The sequence below is a fragment of the Castor canadensis genome, chromosome 9, assembly GCF_047511655.1.
Source record: "Castor canadensis chromosome 9, mCasCan1.hap1v2, whole genome shotgun sequence".
NCBI lineage: Eukaryota > Metazoa > Chordata > Mammalia > Rodentia > Castoridae > Castor > Castor canadensis.
This window is the reverse complement of record NC_133394.1, coordinates 42665372-42685316: the sequence shown is the minus strand read 5'-3', so window position 1 is coordinate 42685316 and position 19945 is coordinate 42665372. Positions and strand designations below refer to the sequence as shown.

The following is a 19945-nucleotide window of genomic DNA, read 5'->3' as shown; positions in this document are numbered from 1 at the left end:
CCTTCGGCAGTTCTTTTCCCTTCAGCAATCTTCTCATCCCCACTCCAGAGGAACTAATACCGAAACCTTAAAACGACAGAGGTTAACATGAGAAGGGGATCAGGAACCAGTGTAAGGATCAGTTAGAGATGAATCAACTTGGGTTGTAACATATGTGTACATGGAAGCAATGCTAGGAATCTCTCTGTATAGCTGTCCTTATCTCAACTAGCAAAAACGCTTTGTCTTTCTTATTATGCTTATGTCTTCTCTTCAACAAAATTAGAGATAAGGCCAGAACAGGTTCTGGCTAGAAGTGAGGGGGAGAGAGGAAGAGAAGGTGAGGGAGGGGGACAGGAGGGAGAAATGACCCAAACAATGTATGCACATGTGAATAAATGAATAAAAAAAAAACCCATTCAGCAGTCCTCCCTCCAGCAATTTCCCTTCAGCCAAAAACCCCCCATCAAAAAGCCTCTCATCCTCCTTCAGCGAGTCTTTTATATCCAGTGGTAAACAAGGAGGTGGATCAGACTTTCTAGGGAGGGGTGTGACATTGTAACAGGAGAAACATGCATTCCTCTTTTTCTGAACATAAACAATTTAGGAAAAGCAGCTCAGCTGCAGCTTGCCTTCTCGCTCTCTTCTGCAGCTGGGGCTGTGCCAAATCTCAGCCTACAGATAATTTGACATAAACATTTCAGGAAAAGCAGCTGCTGTGCATCTTAGTCTCACCCTATTCTGCAGCTGGGGCTGTGCTGAACTCATCTTGCAGAATATTGAGTACAACTGTGCTTATGTCCTCATAGGTTTCTCCTCCTCTGCTCCCCACACAGCTCCTCCAGGATTCTGAGTCTGTAAATCTTGGTTAGGACCAAGGAATCTATCTGCACTTTGACACTCACACCAGGATTCTGATGCAGGCTGAGAAAACCCACTTAGGCCTGCCCCTAGGACAGGGAATGCCTTATTGGGATCTTAGTTGAGTCTGAGAGCCAGAGTGATTTCCAGGAACTATAAGCTGGAGATGTCTGGCTAACGGTACTTGAGTTGAATTCCCTACCTTACTCTTGCTCCCAAGGGTTTATTTTTTTCAGGGAGAAGTGAGGTTGGAACAGTCAGGTGTCAGAAGGAGACCTCCAAGGACAAAGGTGAACATAACCCACTGGGATAAGGGGTGTTAGGTAGAAGTCCACACTTTAGGATCATTCTGTCTTCAAAGACCCCAACCACAGGGTGCAGCTTAATATTTCTGCATGTTCATTACTTTCTCACGTCTAAGCTATTAAGTTATAATGAAACGGATTCTTAATGATGGGCCCTTATTGTAGATGATGCTATTCTTGTTGCACTGTCCAGTACAGAGCCACTTACTGCAAATATCCATTTACATTTAAATTAATCAAGGGTTGAGCTGTCTATAGTCTCAGCTACTCAGGAGGCTAAGATAGGAGGATGGCTTGAGTCCATGAGTTCAAGGCCAGCCTGGGCCATATAGAGACACCTCATTCCAAAAGAATAAAACAAAATAAATTTACACTTATTGAATATAAAGAAATGAAAAATGTAGATCCTCAGTTGTGCTAGCTACATTTCATGTGCTCCATCTTCACATGTAGCCAGTGGCTTCTGCATGGGGCAGTGCAGGTGAGGAACAACTCCATCAGTGCAGAAAGTTCATCCCACAGCACTGCTTTGGAGAGTAGAGAAGGATGTGATGAAAGATTGTCCAGAGATTGGAGGGCACAGAAGTCATTATGTGTGTCATTCAGGAGATCCAAAGTCTGGGCCTTTGTAAGACATTAGCCTCCCTTTCTTCCACCCAGATTTGTAACTCTTGCATGGAGTAGGGTAATCCAGTGTTAACCACCACCTGGATTTAGTTCCCTTTTATGACTCAATTCCTGCTATTTCAGAATGTTTGCAAAAACACTTCTGCATAACACAGCAATTGCATATTGTATTCAAGCTCCATAATCACAGAACTGGCCTACTCTAGGCACATCTTGCTGTGACTGTACTTGTGTGATACTTTCTCCATTTCTGTTTATAAGGTGATGTGTTATTTTGCAGGGAAGATTTGGAGGTGAGAAAGCATTGAGCTATTATAATTAATTTATTGTTAATTAGCTTCCCTTCATTTTCCACACTTGTACAGAGTCAGAAGTGGAAAGGAGTTTCTGCTGTGTTTTACTACCCTAAGTCAAAAAGTAAATTAACACAAAACAACTTTTTTTTAATAGGTGAGGAACAAAACGTGACAGAAACAGATGCCTTCTACAAAAGGTGAAGTATGCACTTGTCTAATAACGGTCATGAATATCCTGTGAAAATCAAAGCAAAAATGGGACCTGGAGCTAGAGAATAGAACTGAGCGTGTCAAGTTTTAGCATTTGGGGAGTCAGTTTTAGGTGGAGCAGTTAGTCGCTGCTCTCGAAGGGCCAGGAGTGGAGTTCAAGCTAGCTAATAATTGACATGGTCTGGGCCTGCTGCCAGAGCTCGCCCTGGCCAGGCTGCTTGGATCCTGGAGATCAGGGGAGGGCCTGGGGTAGGGAGCTCACTTGATGGTAACTGATGGTAATGTCCCTTTCCCAGTGCACACCTGCACAATTTCAGACTGGCCAAGGGGGAAGCAGTAGGCCTCCGTGTGCATGTTGACATTGGGCTCGGAGGGGCTCCTTATTTAACGTGACTTGACATTTTCTTTAAACTTTTCATTAACAGGGAGGTATTTGATCCAGCAGAACGGTACAAGATGGACCACAGGAGGAGAGGAATTGCCCTCATCTTCAATCATGAGATGTTCTTGTGGCATTTGACACTGCCAAACCGGCGGGGCACCCACGCTGACAGGGACAACTTGACCCGCAGGTAGTAGTTTCCTCTGAATGTAAAGATGACACACTTAAGCAATAACAGAACTAATCATAACTTTCTGACACAGATAACGGATCAAGGACTCTATGCAGCAACACAAAGCTTAGCATGCATGAGGCCCCAGTTTCAACCGCCCCTGTATCACAAAACCAAATACCCCCTAATCAGAGTTTCCCTTAAGCACTTACCTGAGTTATCTTCCTTATTCTATTAAACCTTAACAGGCTTTGTGTTGTTACTAACATATTTGCATAGTGGATGGCAATATTCTAAATTAAATTGACTGTCATTATGGTTAAATCTTTTCCTGCTATGGCTGATCAGAGAAAACCATCATCATATTTTATCTCTTAAAAGATTTATATGTTATAAAAATGTGTACGGATTCCTCAAAAGTAAGGAGTTTTGACAACTTGGAAAAGCTCATAAGCTAATTTTCAATGTACTATGTCACCAGGTTTTCAGATCTAGGATTTGAAGTGAAATGCTTTAATGATCTCAGAGCAGAAGAGCTGCTGCTCACAATTCATGAGGGTAGGTAGCATTTCTAATTAACCATTCATCTTCCTCTGAGGGGATTGAGTACACTGTCTGTAAAGTGAATAAATAATTCACTGTGGCAAAAAAGAGTTATTAATTGATCAGTGGGCTGTAGGTTTTGGTCTTGCCCTCTATTTGTAGTAAATACCAGATCTAGAGACCCTGACAAAGTATTGTGCCTCCAAAAGCTTAGACTTTTAGCACACCGGTGGCCACAGTCCATTACTGTTTCTAATGAAGTAACCTCTATGTTTGGTGGCAGATTTGGTTTTTTGAGGCAGGGTCTTGCTGTATAGTTCAGGCTGGCCTCAGACTTGAGGAGCTCTTCCTGCTTCAGCCTCTTGAGTTCTGGAATTACAGAATTTCGAATTTTGATGGATTCCCACCATGCCCAGTTTGATGGGCTCTTCCCCCCCTCCCCCCGCCCCCGCAGCTCTAGGGCTTGAACTCAGGGCCTACACCTTGAGCCACTCCACCAGCACTTTTTGTGATGAGTTTTTTCAAGATAGGGTCTCACAAACTCTTTGCCCAGGCTGGCTTCAAACCTTGATCCTCCTGATCTCTGTCTCCTGAATAGCCAGGATTACAGGTGTGAGGAACATTGACTCTTTTCTTACCCCATTTTTTTCACTGGCTTCAAATAAGATTGACTTGCAAGTTTCTTAATTTTTACAACATTACTATGCAAGCGGTATTCTAATTAATATAACTCATCATTACTGCATGCTAGTGGGTTTCAGATCAGTTGCTAAGAGGCTATTACTGTTATTTGCATAATTATTTTAAACTTTTTTCAGAGCTTTTCTTTAATGACACTGCAAATAATTTTTAATTGGCTGCTTACTTGATTTTCTACTTTGCTCATAAGTGTTGGAGGACACCAGTCATGTCTTAATTCTTCTGGAAGCTCGGAGTACTATATATACACACTGTGAAGGCCTGGTCTGTGTGGGAGGTGGTCGTTTCTGGGTCTTTCCAGTCTGATCTAGGAAAGTCTATGGTGATTCAAAGAAACTTAATTTTTTGCCCCAGTAACTTGGATCTTAAAGGAGGGTCCTCATCATAATATTTTTATGTTTTCTATGTCATTATTCTATGTTTTTTAAAAAGCTAATGAAATTTGGTTAAGCTCTTATTTGTTTGAACTTTAATAAAATTTTTAAAGGTCAGATGCAGTTTGTTCTAAGTTAATCTATTTGATTAAAAACTAAGTTGTGTTTCATTACAGATAGTTTACATTTATTAAAGACTAACAAGTGCAACCCCATCATTTGGATGTATCTTTGTTCTAGGATTAATAAATTAAATTTTCATAGGCAGATAATAAGCATTTTATTTTCATTTCCATATGCACTTTTGGGGGACTTCATAGTATCAACCTCAAGCCACGTAGACGCCGATTGCTTTTTATGTGTTTTCCTGAGCCATGGTGAGGGCAATCACGTCTATGCGTATGACGCCAAAATTGAAATCCAGACATTAACTGGCTTGTTCAAAGGAGACAAGTGTCAGAGCCTGGTTGGGAAACCCAAGATATTTATCATTCAGGTAAGACTGATAATATTATCTTAATTATGAAATCCATGGTTGGGTACATGTGATTATAAAGTCTAAAAGCCAATTTCCAAAGTAACTTCCTCCAGCAATCTGAAAGGCCCTGTTTGGATCCCACCCAGCCAGAGTTATACTTTGAACTACTAGTGACAATTCTTTTTCAACACTGTCAATATCCTTATGACAAAACAACAGTATTTGAATTGAGGTTTGAAATGATGGAAAATAACCAAAATGCTGCTGTCTGACTGAGCTGGATATGGAGGTAGAGCTAGGGGAAAAAGGAAGGTGCCAACTGAAGAGAACCATGCAAGGCAGCCCGGTCAGCTGACGCTTGGGTCTGTGGAGTTTAAGAACAGGCAGCAGTGGAAATGATGTAGGCATAGCGTGCCAGTCCCCCTAAAACCAAGATGGCTTCCTCTCTGCCAAATTGGTCTTTAAGGGTAAACATTTTTTGATGGAAGATTACTTGGCACATCAATTAGGATTTTGAACAAAAAAGAAACCAAGTATTCTGGTGTTGCAATGCTGTGTTTCCAGAAATGCCCTGGAGGGCATGAAATCCCATGATACGACATCTCGCCCTACAGCCTTGACAAAGGAGGTGGCTGTAAGAAAAGTTAAGGACAAGTGTGTTGTGGTGTCTGTGTCACATGGAGTTGGGGGCTACCATAACAAAGTGCCATAGATTGCTCGACTTAAAACAACAGGACTTTATCGTCTCAGGAGGCTGGAGGTCTTAGATCAAGGTGCTGGCAGAGCTGGCTTCTTCTGAAGCCTCTCCTTAGCTTAACCTGCCTGTCTTGTCCTTCCGTCTTTACAGTCTTTCCTTTGTGCATGTCCATGTCCTAGTCTCCCCTCCTGAGAGGACACCAGTCATACTGGATTAGAGCCTGCTCATATGACTGCATTGTGTCTCAATTACTTCTTTAAAGGCCCTGCCTCCAAATGCAGTCAGCCACCTCGAGGTCCTGGGACTGGGACTTCAGCGTATGAGTTTAGGACAGGGGACAGAATTCAGCCTGTAATACTCACTTAAGAGTGCACGTGTGCGTGGAAGCAATGCTAGGAATCTCTCTGTATATCTGTCCTTATCTCAACTAGCAAAAATGCTGTCTTCCTTATTACGGTTATGTCTACTCTTCAACAAAATTGGAGAAAAGTGCAGAACAGGTTCTGCCTGGAAGCGAGAGGGGTGGGGAGGAGAGTTGGGGGGTGGAGAAATGGACCAAACAGTGTATGCACATATGAATTAAAAAAAAAAATACAGTTTAGAGGTCAGGGATTCTCAGCATCAGAGTGCTTGCATCACAAGTGTGAGGCCCTGGATTTGATCTCTGGCACACACACAAAATTAATGTAGCTTCTAAGTCAGAATTTGTGGATATAAATTTAGTACTTTACTTTAAAGTGGGTACAAAAGGAGGAAGACACATTGAAAGTTGTCTCAGGTCAGGAAAATGTCATTTCGACTATTGACAAATTATAGCAGCAGCCAGGCAGGCACAGCCCCATCTGGAAATATATAACCTGGTTAATTGAAAACACTTAGGTACAACCATAGCTTTTAAAAGATATCAGCTCTTTTTTTTGTTGTTGTTGTTTTGTTTTGGTGGGACTGGGGTTTGAACTCAGGGCTTCCTGCTTACAAAGCAGGCTCTCTATTGCTTGAGTCATACCTGCAGTCCTATAGCTTTTAAAAGAAAGGGCCGAACTGGAGATGTAGCTCAAGTAGTAGAGCACCTACTTTGCAAATGCAAAGTCTTGAGTTCAAACCCCCATCCCACCAAAAAAAAAAAAAAAAAAAAAAAAAACCCACAGAAAAGAAAGGGTAGCTGGGCACTGACTGGAGGCTCATACCTGTAAAACTATCTATTTGGGAGGCTGAGATCAGGAGGATCACAGTTTGAGGCCAGCCCAAAGAAGTAGTTCGAAAGACCTCATCTTCAAAATAACCAGAGCAAAGGCTGGCGGAGTTCAGGTGGTGGAGTGCCTGCCTGTCAAGTGTGAGGCTCTGAGTTCAAACCCCAGTACCGCACAAAAAAACGGAACAAAATAAACAGTGCAAAATGGACTGGAGGTGTGACTCAAGCAGTAGAACAATGCTCTGCAAGCACAAATCCCTGAGTTCAAACCCCAGTCCCACCAAAAATAATAATAAACAAAAAGAAGACAGACTGTATGGGCATAGTTAATGCATTGGAAATTTTAAAACCTTAGCGGCGTTTGCCTCCTCTACAGAATACCTTTCAACGTAATTGGTATGTATTTGGGGATCCCATTTATTTTTCTCTGTTGACTAAAAACTTCAGGAAACAACTCTGCCAGCAGCATTCGTCCCCTGCAGACCTGAATGTATCGGGGCTTTTTTTGTTTTTGTTTTTTTGGCACCGGGCCTTGCACACGCTAGGTGAGTGTTCCACCACTGGACCACATCATTGCCCTTTTATTTTTAGAATGGGATTCAACCTTTTTTTTTGGCTTGGTCTGACCTTGAACTGCCATCTTCCTGCCTCTGTCTCCTGATTACAGGCATTTACCACCACACCCAACCTCAGTGTAGTGTTTTTGAACTGCTTATAGTATGAGTTCTGTTATTGATAGAAGTGTCCTGAATTGTACATTCACTCCGCACCTGAAGGACTGGGAAGAAAGCAGTAGGTAGAGCTTTATCCTCGTTTTGTAGGCATGTCGGGGAGACCAGCACGACGTGCCAGTCATTCCTTTGGATGTGGTGGATCATAAGACAGACAAGCTGGACAACAACGTAACGGAGGTGGATGCAGCCTCAGTATACACACTGCCTGCTGGAGCTGACTTCCTCATGTGCTACTCTGTTGCAGAAGGTGAGGGGGAAAGGGGTTCAGACAGACCTGTGATTGGTGCCCCTGGCTAAACGTCTGTGTCACCTTTGAGCTGGGTCAGGTCTTTTAGGATTGAATTGCCAACAGAAAGTCAGGCGTTAGAAGGGATTTCTTTCATCACATGACACAGAGATAAGTGAAGTTAAAATACTCTATAGAAAACGTCATTCCTAAGAGCTATGTTGAGTCAAGCAACAAGTCTAATCGTTTTAAATATTAGCAGCCTGCTATCACTGATTGATTACATGGTGGTGCCACTTTGGTAAAATTCATGGAAAGCCTTATTGAAAAAGATTTTGATGTTATTCTTTGCTTTTATTGTGAATAATTGTGTTCCACTATATTATGTTTTGTAATATTTTGCCTTTCAAAATCATCAGAATCATTGGCTACTATCTTGGGAATTTTTTTTTTCAGAAATGGGAGAAATTATATAGCATCAACTCCATGTATATAAAAGTATAGAATTAATTTCCTACATGAATAGTCAGTAGAAAAATTAGAAAACCCTATTATGGACACACCTGAGTCTTTTCCAAGGATCTTTGAGAAGTATACTTCTGTAACTATGAGTCGTAATAAAGGTTGTTTTCAGTCACCTTGAACTGAAAGGAAACTACAGTGCCCTCTTATCCTCTTTTTTTTTTAGGCTATTATTCTCACCGAGAAACTGTGAATGGCTCATGGTACATTCAAGATTTGTGTGAGATGCTGGGGAAATACGGTTCCTCCTTAGAGTTCACTGAGCTCCTCACCCTGGTGAACAGGAAGGTTTCCCAGCGCCGAGTGGACTTCTGTAAAGACCCAAGTGCAATTGGCAAGAAGCAGGTTCCCTGCTTTGCCTCCATGCTAACTAAAAAGCTGTATTTTTCTCCAAAATCTAGTAAGTAGGGACTGTTTTGCCTTATTATCTCTATTCCATAAACACTTCCCTTTTTATATAATTGTCACTAGGTGGAAGTGTATGGTCCAGCAATCTAAAATGTTGCAGGGTTTAATAACCAGCAGAGAAGTGCCTTTCTTTTTTAATAGTTCATGTGGACATGGTGAAAGGGGTTGAAAAGAAATCCTCAGGAAATTACATAAAGATCTATAAGCATTTATTAAGGGTTTTTTCTTTTTAGTAAACTGCAAATATAAACAGTAAATACCTGGCTGATTTAACTTCTATTTTGTACCAGTTTTTATAGAATTTTAATGTTTTTAAAAGTTTTTGAAACCCAAGAATGATTGTTTTCCTTCAATAAGATACTTGAAATTCATGTTTTATTAAATTTTTAAAATTCGTCTTATTTATGCTATTTGTAGTGGACTTGGTCATGTATGTTCACTGTCTCATGTACCCGTGAAGCACCATATTTAGAATATGACTCTGACTCCCACTTTTAAAAAAAATCAACCTTCAGCAATTTTATGGCATTCTGGGGATAACTAACATATAGTGCACAGTAGTTCTTAGCTACTGTAGGCATACATTTGCAAAAGCTTGACTGTCCAGATCTTCCATCTATGTCCAACAGTCATTAGACTGTCACATTAAGAATAACACAAGTGACTTTCAAGGCGCAGTGCTAATTAACATGAGTGACACTATTTGTTAACCTGCTGGGACGAAGATGGTTAGATGTCAATTGCTAATTCAAAAGCAATACTTTGCATGGGTTGTTTGAAAAGTCCAGCTACACCTTATGGTTAGTGGGACATGGGACAGGCTGGGGAGGGTGTTTAGCCATTGGCACCTACAGCTCTGACAAAGACACACAGGCCCCTCTGTAGCATTAACTAGTCATGAGAATCCACAAACCAAGAATTCTCAAGAAAAAACTTCAAAGAATACTTCTGTTTTACGCAAATTTATTAACTAAAAAAGGTTGAAACAGTCAAATTGAAATGCTGTGAGACTCAAAAATGGCCAGTCTGTAAGGCAGGAAATCAGTATATAATGGAGACTCCAGTGGTGCTTTGATTAGTTCTTCTCATCGAGTCCCTCTACTTGCATTCTCAAGTACAGAGAATGGCGCACCTGGTTTAGGGAGTCTTTAGCCTGTTGTGGGAAAAAGAAAAGGCACGTGATCAGTGAAAATAAGAAACTTTGGGATTATAAATTTAATGTCTCCTTAAAACATTTAAGCTACTGGAATAAATGCCTTAATTATTTCAGCTTGATACAGATTTTTTGTGTGTGTGGCGGCACTGGGGTTTGAAGTCAGAACCTCATGCTTCCTGAGCAGGTGCTCTACCCCCACTTGAGCCACTCCACCAGCCCATTTTTGTGCTGATTGTTTTCAATATAGGGTCTTGAGAACTGTTTGCCAGGGCTGACTTCAAACTGTCATCCTCTTGATTACAGGTGTGAGCCACAGCTAAAATTCTGTTGGCCTAGAAACAGATTCCTGTTGAAAGCATCTGACCCACTTAAGACATTTTCATACATGTTTAAAATATGGGGATGACATGTAGAGTACAGAAGACAAGAATAAAACTAGAACATGAAACTAGTAAGAGATAGGTCAACCAATTTCCTGAACGGTCCCAACTGCACACAAAAATCTAAGAGTGAGTGAGGGTGACCCAGCAATTGCATTTATTTTCCTAACACTCAGTTTTGGCTCCCAAACAAAACCAGCGATAGGTGTATTTGCACTAAGTACCTTAGCAAGGTCATCTTTCAACTTGTTGTATTGTTCCACGTCAAAATGCTGGTGCTGTGATTTCTTATGGAAGAACTGAAGAAACTGCCTACTCCTCAGAGATGAGTAAGTATAATTCTATAAAAGAAAAGAGCAGAGCGTGTTGAATGAACACATGCCTCTGCAAGAAAGGCGCTGGCCTCAGCAGCACCAAGGCAAAGGAAGGCAGATGAAGGACTATAAATATTTACAGTGGCTGTCAGAGCCAACATGAGCCAACACAGCACATTTAATCTCATTTGACTAAATGAGATCAGCTGCTCCTTTAAAGCAAGCACGCTGGGAAGAGAAATTACACATACTGGGAAAGAAGAGAAAAAAAAAAGGAAAGGAAGATTTTTGGCAAAGCCACCATGAGATAAAGCTAGTTACCGGGTGGGTTGCAATACAAATTCAGTTTCACCTAAAAATGGGAAAACCAAACATAAATGTGGCAAATTTACCCCAGTGGAGTTATATTCATTAATCATGTACAGAGGTTATATATACATATTTTCTATGTGCTATGAAGTCTCCATCCAGCCTTGTGAAAAACAAAATTTACCAACGTATGAAAACCCAGACAGCAGTAACTCAGTAAATAGAAAGGTTTTATTGCTTTTTGCTTGATTTGGATAAGGACTTCTTTACAAAGTTATTCTAACTTACCATTTTCCTAACTACTTACCTGTCTAGTGATTATAAAGTATGCAAAAAAGACCATGGAATTTGCAAATGTGAGGAAGTATGTAACTGGTTCCATGATGTCCCAGGAGTACACCCACCACGTGAGCCAGGCCAGTGCACCCCCCTGAATGGACAGCAGCGCTAAGCCAGCCCACAGGAGTCCACTGGTTTTGGCTTCTGAGCGAGCTTCAATTCTAGCTTTCACCTAAGGAAGGAGGAATGCCACTTCAGTTACAAGTGCACCAACTTGGGTGGGGGCAGAAAAGGAACATTCAAACTAATGCACATCTGTGTTATTTTAAAGAGGTCAGGCATATGGAAAAAGTTTGTAAAACATACATGTTAATTATTCTAAATCAGCTTATTGGTCTCTTTTAAATTATAAAAGTAATACCTGCTTACAGGTATTACTGAACACTGAATACTATAGAAGGATATACAATGAAAAACTCAAAAGTCATTCTCTGAAACCTAACTAAAACCACGGGCCTATTTCCTGTGACCAGCGATCCACTTCTGGGAATTCATCCTTTGGGCACACTTTCACACACATGGTCCTTCAGAGAGTCATTCTTAGTAGGAAAAGACGAAGAATCCACATGGCATCAAAATGTTAACTGGGAAGCTCAACAAGGAGAGCTTTCCAGGGGAAAAGGGTAAGAGTACACAGACATAAATTCAAAATGATTCACAAGTATGGGGACATAATGACTGGGAGCATAGGACAAGAGGAAAACTATACATTGGATACTTTTTAGGTTTCTAAACTTAAATTCAAGTAAATATCAATTCCTTAGGGAAAAAAGATGTGGGCAAGTAATCCAGAAAAAAAAACAAGTCCCTCTTTCTGCTATGTCATAAATATCCTCAGAGGAAATTACTCTTAAAACTTACATCTCCAGAAACTTTCTAATCATATACAAAAATAAGGATATATCTGCCCATTTAAAAAAAAAAATCACAAATGAAACCAGGTACGGTGGTACACACCTGTAATCTGGGACAGGAAGATCACGGGTTCAAGGCTAGCCTGAACTACGTATCAACAACCTGTCTCAAAAAAAAAAATCACAGAACTGAAGGTGTGGCTCAAGCAGTAGAGTGCCTGCTTTGCAATCACAAAGCTCTGAGTTCAAACCCCAGGCCCACAAATAAAAACAAAAAAAAATCACAAATAGGGGTTGGGGTCATAGCTCGAGCAGTATAACACCACCTAGCAAGGGTGAAGCTGAGTTCAAACCCCAGCACTACCAAAAAAACTATACCAAAAGAAATTTACTTATATATGTGTATATATTTATACATACACACACACACACACACACACACGTCTCACAAATGGGATTACAAGCTTAATGTACTCCCCCCCCCAAAAAAAAAAACAGACTCTACCTCACCCCTCAAAAAAAAAGAATGTCCACTATTAGTTAACTGTAATACTAGGAAGCCATCACTAACTTTTCAGCCACAAAGGTGGCATCCCACCTCCCTCTAGTTTGCAGAAACATCAAGGCTGATCCTAACAGGAAATGCAGCACTGAATTTAAGGTGTCAGCAGTGCAATCAGACCACCTGAGTTAAGTGCAGGCACTTCCACATGTTAGCGCTATACCTCTGCTGCCCAATTTCCTGATCTGAACATGAAGATAACTACCAAATTCACAAAAAGGCTCATAGTGGGAAGTGCTCAGTAAACACCAAGCATTACTTTCAAAGGGACCCAACCAAAGCTGCGAACCTGCTCCAGGGGACGCAGCTGTTCCTTCAGGTAGTCAATTTTCTCCAGCAAATGTTGCTCTCTCTTCTTATGAAACTCTTCTAGGTGCAAGACTGTAAATAGCCTGTGAACCAAGGACTTCACGTTTTCCATGTCAGACATGGGCTTGTGACTCAGTTTTTCTGAGAAAAGATGAGGGAAACAAGCAGTCACACACATTTTCCATTGTCCTCCAGGGGAACATTCTGAGTCCTTGTGCCTGGCAACCTGAGCACTCCATCTCCTAGGGAGGCATATGGAGTTGGCCTATCTCCCCTTTCAGATGCGCTCATCAGTCTCAGAAAGGCAGACAGACAGTAATTAGCAGGTTTAAAATTCGTGTTTGCCTTGTCTTCTTTTGTAATAGGACTTTGGCTGTTGCTTTAAAAATACACAAACAGGAAAAGTAAGGGGAGTATCTACTTACCAGGATGCAGGTGACTAACTCGCCTTAACTTGTAATGCCTAATTTATGGGTTCACTCTTACACCTGAGTTCAGTGTACGTTCATATTGCCCCCAACCGTCTTTCCAGCAACCCTTTCAGGATCCACACGGTGTGGAAGCTGCTGTACAGACATGTCAATAAAGGTAAAACGCACTTTGAAAAGTAGTTCAAGTGTATGTTCTTTCAGCAAGGGGAATCACAGTACACAAAGTGTGGATCTGAAAGGCAATTCAGTCTACAGCCATACCACCCTGAACACATGTGACCTCATCTAAAAGGCAGTTTATACACACATTAGAAAAAAAAGGGAATGTCAGTGACCAGAATATCCTCCTCCGAAATAAGCCACCTTGGCACAGGATTTTGAGCTGAAGGGACTTGAGAAGGCCAGAAAATCACCTGGTCTCCCTCAGTTCAAAAGCAAAGCACCGATTTACAAACGTCTCCCTTCTCTACTGGAGAGCTGGTCACCAGAGACAATTTTAGACCTTTATCAGCCTGGTAGTGGCACCTACATAACAAATCTTACTAGTTTTTATCTACCATTAACAAATTTATTTGCCTTTCCACAATTTGCTGCTCCCTAGAGACTCAAGGTCATTTTCGTTCATCTTGTCACTTAGCAAAACATACTGTTATTTGTCAAAGATGCTATAAAGGCCAGAGTTCTAGGCTACCTCTTCACTCCCTGGGCATTGCCTATGTACGTGTGAAACATATATTTTAATAGAATACCGTTCGCTCTTGCTAACCCATTTCTTGTTACAAGGGTCCATCCCAGCTAAGAATAGAGGGAAAATTGTATTTTCAACCTCTACAGGAGTCACAGTTCAGAGTTTTTAACATAGTTATTCTGTTTACAGATTTCTCTCATCCTTCCTCCTCTGTGGGTTTATAAATCTACAGGGAATTAGGCTTGTAATCATTCACGGGCACTGTAAGAGGGATGGGGACGAGGTGAGAGAAGGAAGACAGGCAGCCCCAAACATCTAAACACATGGGAGATGAAAGGTCCTGGAGTCCACATTAGCCTGTGGTTTTCCATGCTGGTAGTTCTGGGGTGGTTATTCTTCCACTGCCACCTAATTCCTCAAAACTTTGTTGTGGTCTTTAATTCTTTCCACATTCTAGGCCAAGGCTGCCACACAGGGAATATACGAGGAGTTCTCTTCTAGACTTCTGAGATCCACAGAAGGGTCAAAAGCCTTGTTATCATGAAAAATGTATTGATAATCAGGAGGTCTGTATACACCTGAATGTAAAAGAAGTCTGTTTCAGGGAGAACCAGTGTGAGAGGAGGAGGTGGGGGGAGAGTGAATATGATCAAAGTATATTACATGTATGTATAAAAATAACATAATGAAAATTGTATAAAGGGGGGATAAGAAAGAGTAATAGAGGGGGTGACTTTGATTTAAATATATTATATGCATGTATGGAAATGTTACAATGAAACCCCTTTGTACAAGTCATTTACACTAATAAAATTAAATCTTTATATACAAAAGAAAGGCACAGGTAGGCATGGTTTTGTCCAAAGCCATAAGTGTAACAAAAATAAACAGAGCTGGACAGGTTTTGTTTGTTTTTGGTTTTTGTGGTGCTGGGGATTGGACCCCAGGCCTTGAAAATGCTAGCAAGAGCTCTATCACTGAGCTACATTCTGAGCTCGGAACAGATTTTATTAATGACTATTTTTTTTTGGCAGGACTGGGGTTTGAACTCAGGGCCTCACACTTGCTTCAAAGGCAGTCTATCAGTTGAACTATGCCCCTGGCTCCCCCCCATACAGTTAAGTTATTTTTCACATAGGGTCTCATGTTTTTGCTCAGACTGCCTTTGGGCCTTTATCCTCCTCCTTTACACCTTCTTCCTACCTGGGATTACGGCATATGCCACTACACCTGGCTTGTTGATTGATATGGGGTCTAACTTTTTGCCTAAACTGGCCTAGACACTGATACTCCTGATCTCTAGAAGCTGGGATTATAGGAATGAACCACCACACCTGGCCCTTCAAACAGGTATTTTAAGGGGAGCTATCCTAGAGATGTAGCCTTTTGTTGTCAGAAACCATAATGGACATGGTGGTGCAAGTTTACAATCCTAGTACTCAAAGCTAAGGATTGCAAATTTGATACCATAGTGATTTCCAGACCAACATAGTGAGGTCTTTCCTGGAAGAAAAAAAAAAAAAGACTATTCAAGTCTCTAGGAGGGTTAGGAATGTGCCTGAAATCATCTGTGCTGAGAGTCTGCAGTTTTCATAGGCCAAGAATAGGCCTAGTCAAGAAAAGGGCTCAGAGAACCTGTCTGGAGTTTGGTCAAAATGTTTACTGGAGTTCAATGACAAGTATCCTTGGCAATGCTTTTTCAGAAATATGGGTACCCTAGAATTGACGTTATGTTACAAACCTAAGCTGACAACATTTGTCTGTGGCTTCTCCTAATAAAGGCCAAATATAAGACATTTATTCTTTTTTTTCATGGCTGTTTAATTCTTTTTATATGTGCCTTTCACATGAATTTCGTTTTCATACCCTGAATTTTCAAATCCAAATCTGCCAATGTTTTAGGGAAGAAAAAGAGTTAAAAATTATTTTAATTTTATATTAATTTATGAAATGTATAGTTTTATAAATTTATTTTCAATTAATCCAGTATGACTGCTCTCTCAGTTTCCATCTGACCATGCCTGATGTGTCCTCTCACTCTCTACACTGTTTGACCAGGCAAATCTTCTTCGGTGATCAATGAAGCGTCTTCTGACACTGAGAACAGTTAGACCTGGGCTCCATCCTAACACAAAGCCCCTCCGTGCAGAGCTCAGGGTCTTCTAATGAGCCGGTTGGAGCTGGAGGCTGTGCTTTAGCCAGTGAGGACCTAAGGCTTACACTCTGTGTTGGAGTTTAGAGGAGAGGAAGGTCCCAGCATAGATTTTGGAATTATTAGACTGAGATATGAAAACAACTTTTAACATTGATTTTTCTAATGGAAAAAGTAGACAGCATGGAACATGTGAGTAATGCAAGTGGAGAGATAAAACACAAAGAAACAACCAAAAGGAATTATTAGACATAAAACCCACCACAACAGAAGTGAAAAATGTCTTTGAGAGGCTCATCAGTAGACACTGTGGGGGGGGGGAGAATTAGTGAGTCTGAGGGCGTGTCAACAGAAACTTCCCATGCTAAAAACTAAAAACAAAAAGGAATGGAAAAACTAACAGAATAGTTAAGAACTGTGGGACAAATACAGAAGATACAACATGTACAATGAAAATATTATATGGTGAAGAAAGAAAGGCACAGAAGTAATATTTGAAGAAATATAATAATAGAATTTTCCAAATGTATGTTGCTAATGATTAAAATGGTTCCAGTTGGGTATCTCTTACCTAAAATGCTTAGGATCAGAAGTGGATATTGGATTTCTTTTTTCAGATTTTGAATTTTTTTTTCAGATTTTGGAATATATGCGTATACATAAGATATCTTGAGGATAGGACCCAGGTATAAAATAGACACAAAATTTATTTCTGTTTCTTATACATGCAGACTGGGGTAATTTTGTGACACACACACATAAACACACACATGGTTTTGGTTTCTGCATTGCTAGGGAATGAGCTCAGGGCATTCTGCAGGCTAGGCAAGTACCCTAACCCCTGAACTATATCCCAGCCCCTATACAATATTTGTAGTGTGCTGACGTTTTGACTGTGACCATCATGTTAGGAGTCAAAAAGTTTTGGATTCTGGAGCATTCTGAATTTCAGATTTTCGGATTAGGGATGTTCAGCCTGTGGTTTGAAATGAAAAGTACTCCTTAAATAGCTAGACTTCCAGTTTCCCATTTGGTATGTAAGGAGTTTGAAAGTCCTTGCCTCATCCTAACACTAAATAAAAGGTTAACATACTGAAAAACAACTCTTCTTAGACTGGTAAGAGAATGGAGGTCACGGGGCAAACTGATGTCCCCAAATCTGAATAAAGACCATGAGCAGAAACCTACAAGGAGCAGGTACCAAGGTAAGAACACCTGAATTGTACTGGACATGTTGCTGGAGGCTCCACATGTGAACAAGTCTTAAGACAGAAAAACTTCAGGAGGTCCAGTGTGGGTCATGCCCTCACCTTTGTGAGTGTTACATCTGTAAGCTCTTTCAAGTCTTCATGTTTAAAAAAAAAAAAAAATCAAGAGAAAATCTCCCTCCTGCTTCTAGCAGGGGAAAAATGGCCATTCTGGAAAACCTCAGAGACCTGTTCTTAGCAAGGGCAACAGTTAGGAGAGTTGTAGAGCTGTGTTTCTTACCTTTGGTGGGACATTGTATGTCATATGCTACATTGTTAATGACAAGTCTAAAATCTTTCATTAGCAAAACATCCATCAAGGTTGAAGCTGGAATCTCACTGCCATCTGAAAGAAAAGACATACTGCAGAACAAGTCTTTGTTTTAAAACAGTAAGCATTTGTTGCCCTCAACTCAGAGAAACTAAAGCAGGTACTTTAAAGCAACTGAGGCCAATAGGAAAAGAGGACCAGGAACTAGAGAAAAGTTTAGATCAAAAAGAATTAACCTAGAAGGTAACACACACGCATAGGAAATTAATGTGAGTCAACTCCCTGTATAGCTATCCTTATCTCAACCAGCAAAAACACTTGTTCCTTCCTATTATTGCTTATACTCTCTCTTCAACAAAATTAGAGATAATGGCAAAATAGTTTCTGCCGGGTATCGAGGGGGTGGGGGCAGGGGGGAGAAATGACCCAAGTATTGTATGCACATACGAATAATAAAAAATTCTTTTTTAAATTTAAAAAAATAGTAAGAACCATTTTCCAACACATAAACATTACCAACCCCAATCTTTATAATACAGTGGTGGACATTTGCCATTTGGCCGGTTCTCCAAGGCTCAAATACCATTCTCACTGTGGGGATCTCTCCTGTTGCTTTACCTCTCATTTCACAGGACCAGATGGAACAGGCAGGTGCTCCCTCTCTCACTGTGTCAGCGGGACTGGAACCCAGGTCAATGCCCTTAATGAAACTGAATCTGCAAAGCCTATGCAGAGATTGGGGAAGTTGGGGACTCCTTATAGCAAGGCCAGGCCAGTGGAGGAGGCAGTGTCCAGGAGGCATGGAGTCACATTGACCTCACTGCGGCCATCCTGAGCTGTGACCTCTGTGATTGCCCCTGAAGAGGCCTAGTCTGTCTTCCCTGCACAGTTTCCCGTTTTAGCACACTAAAAACAGACAAAACCATCAGAGTGGATGTGGAGCTTCTTGGCCTGATCCCTGATGGCAGGAATGTGCCTGGCATCCTTGATACTAGGCTTATTGAAATAAATCAGGTATATTGCAGCTTGAATGAAGTCACTTTTATCTGGATCATTAGAAAAGCCCCCGCCTTTCTGGCCCAAACTGTAGGGATCCACATGTTGATGCCATGCAAGACACAATTCCACAGTTCTGTATACAAGTCCCCCAATAATTCTGCACTCTGAAACCTTGGATCTGTGTGCGCCTTCTTCATTCTGGTGGCCCCTTACGGCGTGCTCTGATACACTGGGACGTGGCCTTTGGAAACAGGTGCTGTTAGCAGCAGAGCCCATAAGGCAATCATGGGCTAACCTGATGTTTGCTCTTGTCATCTCCCTCTCCTGCTTTCATTTGAGTCTGGATTCCTGTCACTTCCAATCTGTCAATGTAACTCTTTTGCTTAGTCAGAGTTCTTTCCTGCTGCTTACGATCCAGCTCTGACTAGTATGAGTAGGCACACAGGTAGTAACATTTTTAAAAGCCTGTCTTTCTCTTATTTTTAATTACTGGAAGTGACTGATTTGTGTTAGTTAAAAGCTTACTAGTCAAATAGCACCATAAAGTACCACCACCATCCTGGTTCACCCCCTACCACCACCACCTTTTTAGCTTGCAGAAAAAAGAGGCAAAACCTCAAGGAGGTGAGGTGGCAGGAATGAAAATGAACGTAAGTAAATTTTCAGCAGTGTGTGTTATTTGTGGGAGATGGGGCGAGGCAGGAGGGATTCTAATAGCAATTTTAAACATCCTAGTGAACCAATAAAGAAATGGGCAAGTGAACTAAACAGAACTTTCTCAAAAGAGAAAATTCAAATGGCCAAAAAACACATGAAAAAATGTTCATCATCTCTACCAATAAAGGAAATGCAAATTAAAACCACGCTAAGATTCCACCTCACCCCTGTTAGAATAGCCATCATCAGCAACACCACCAACAACAGGTGTTGGCGAGGATGCAGGGAAAAAGGAACCCTCTTACACTGTTGGTGGGAATGTAGACTAGTACAACCACTCTGGAAAAACATTTGGAGGCTACTTAAAAAGCTAGACATCGATCTACCATTTGATCCAGCAATACCACTCTTGGGGATATACCCAAAAGACTGTTACTCCAGAGGCACCTGCACATCCATGTTTATTGCGGCACTATTCACAATAGCCAAGTTATGGAAACAGCCAAGATGCCCCACCACTGACGAATGGATTAAGAAAATGTGGTATCTATACACAATGGAATTTTATGCAG

The 19945-nt window shown here is 41.0% G+C and overlaps 2 protein-coding genes across 9 annotated transcripts in view; one reads left to right on the top strand and one right to left on the bottom strand.

The window, feature by feature from the left end:
* Pla2g12a (phospholipase A2 group XIIA) overlaps window positions 1-9106 on the top strand; it is a 30302-nt gene extending 21196 nt beyond the window's left edge. For 4 of the 6 annotated variants that reach the window (XM_074041522.1, XM_074041525.1, XM_074041524.1 and 1 more), the window contains 6 exons: window positions 2223-2265; window positions 2704-2850; window positions 3314-3390; window positions 4769-4944; window positions 7637-7796; window positions 8464-9106. In XM_074041522.1, coding sequence (XP_073897623.1) covers window positions 2223-2265; window positions 2704-2850; window positions 3314-3390; window positions 4769-4944; window positions 7637-7796; window positions 8464-8705 — 845 coding nt within the window. In that variant the 3' untranslated portion in view covers window positions 8706-9106. Of the gene's footprint in view, window positions 1-1031; window positions 1131-2222; window positions 2266-2703; window positions 2851-3313; window positions 3391-4768; window positions 4945-7636; window positions 7797-8463 lie in introns of those variants that run through there. The other 2 variants (XM_074041527.1, XR_012435651.1) reach the window with 2 other exon arrangements.
* Window positions 9107-9650: 544 nt separating this feature from the next.
* Window positions 9651-19945, bottom strand: part of Mcub (mitochondrial calcium uniporter dominant negative subunit beta) — a 94141-nt gene continuing 83846 nt past the window's right edge. Inside the window, exons 4-8 of one of the 3 annotated variants that reach the window (XM_020177135.2) lie at window positions 17688-17792; window positions 12909-13069; window positions 11172-11375; window positions 10466-10582; window positions 9656-9858 (exon numbers count right to left, since the gene is read on the bottom strand). In XM_020177135.2, coding sequence (XP_020032724.2) covers window positions 9781-9858; window positions 10466-10582; window positions 11172-11375; window positions 12909-13069; window positions 17688-17792 — 665 coding nt within the window. In that variant the 3' untranslated portion in view covers window positions 9656-9780. Of the gene's footprint in view, window positions 9859-10465; window positions 10583-11171; window positions 11376-12908; window positions 13070-17687; window positions 17793-19945 lie in introns of all 3 variants that reach the window. The other 2 variants (XM_074041528.1, XM_020177136.2) reach the window with 2 other exon arrangements.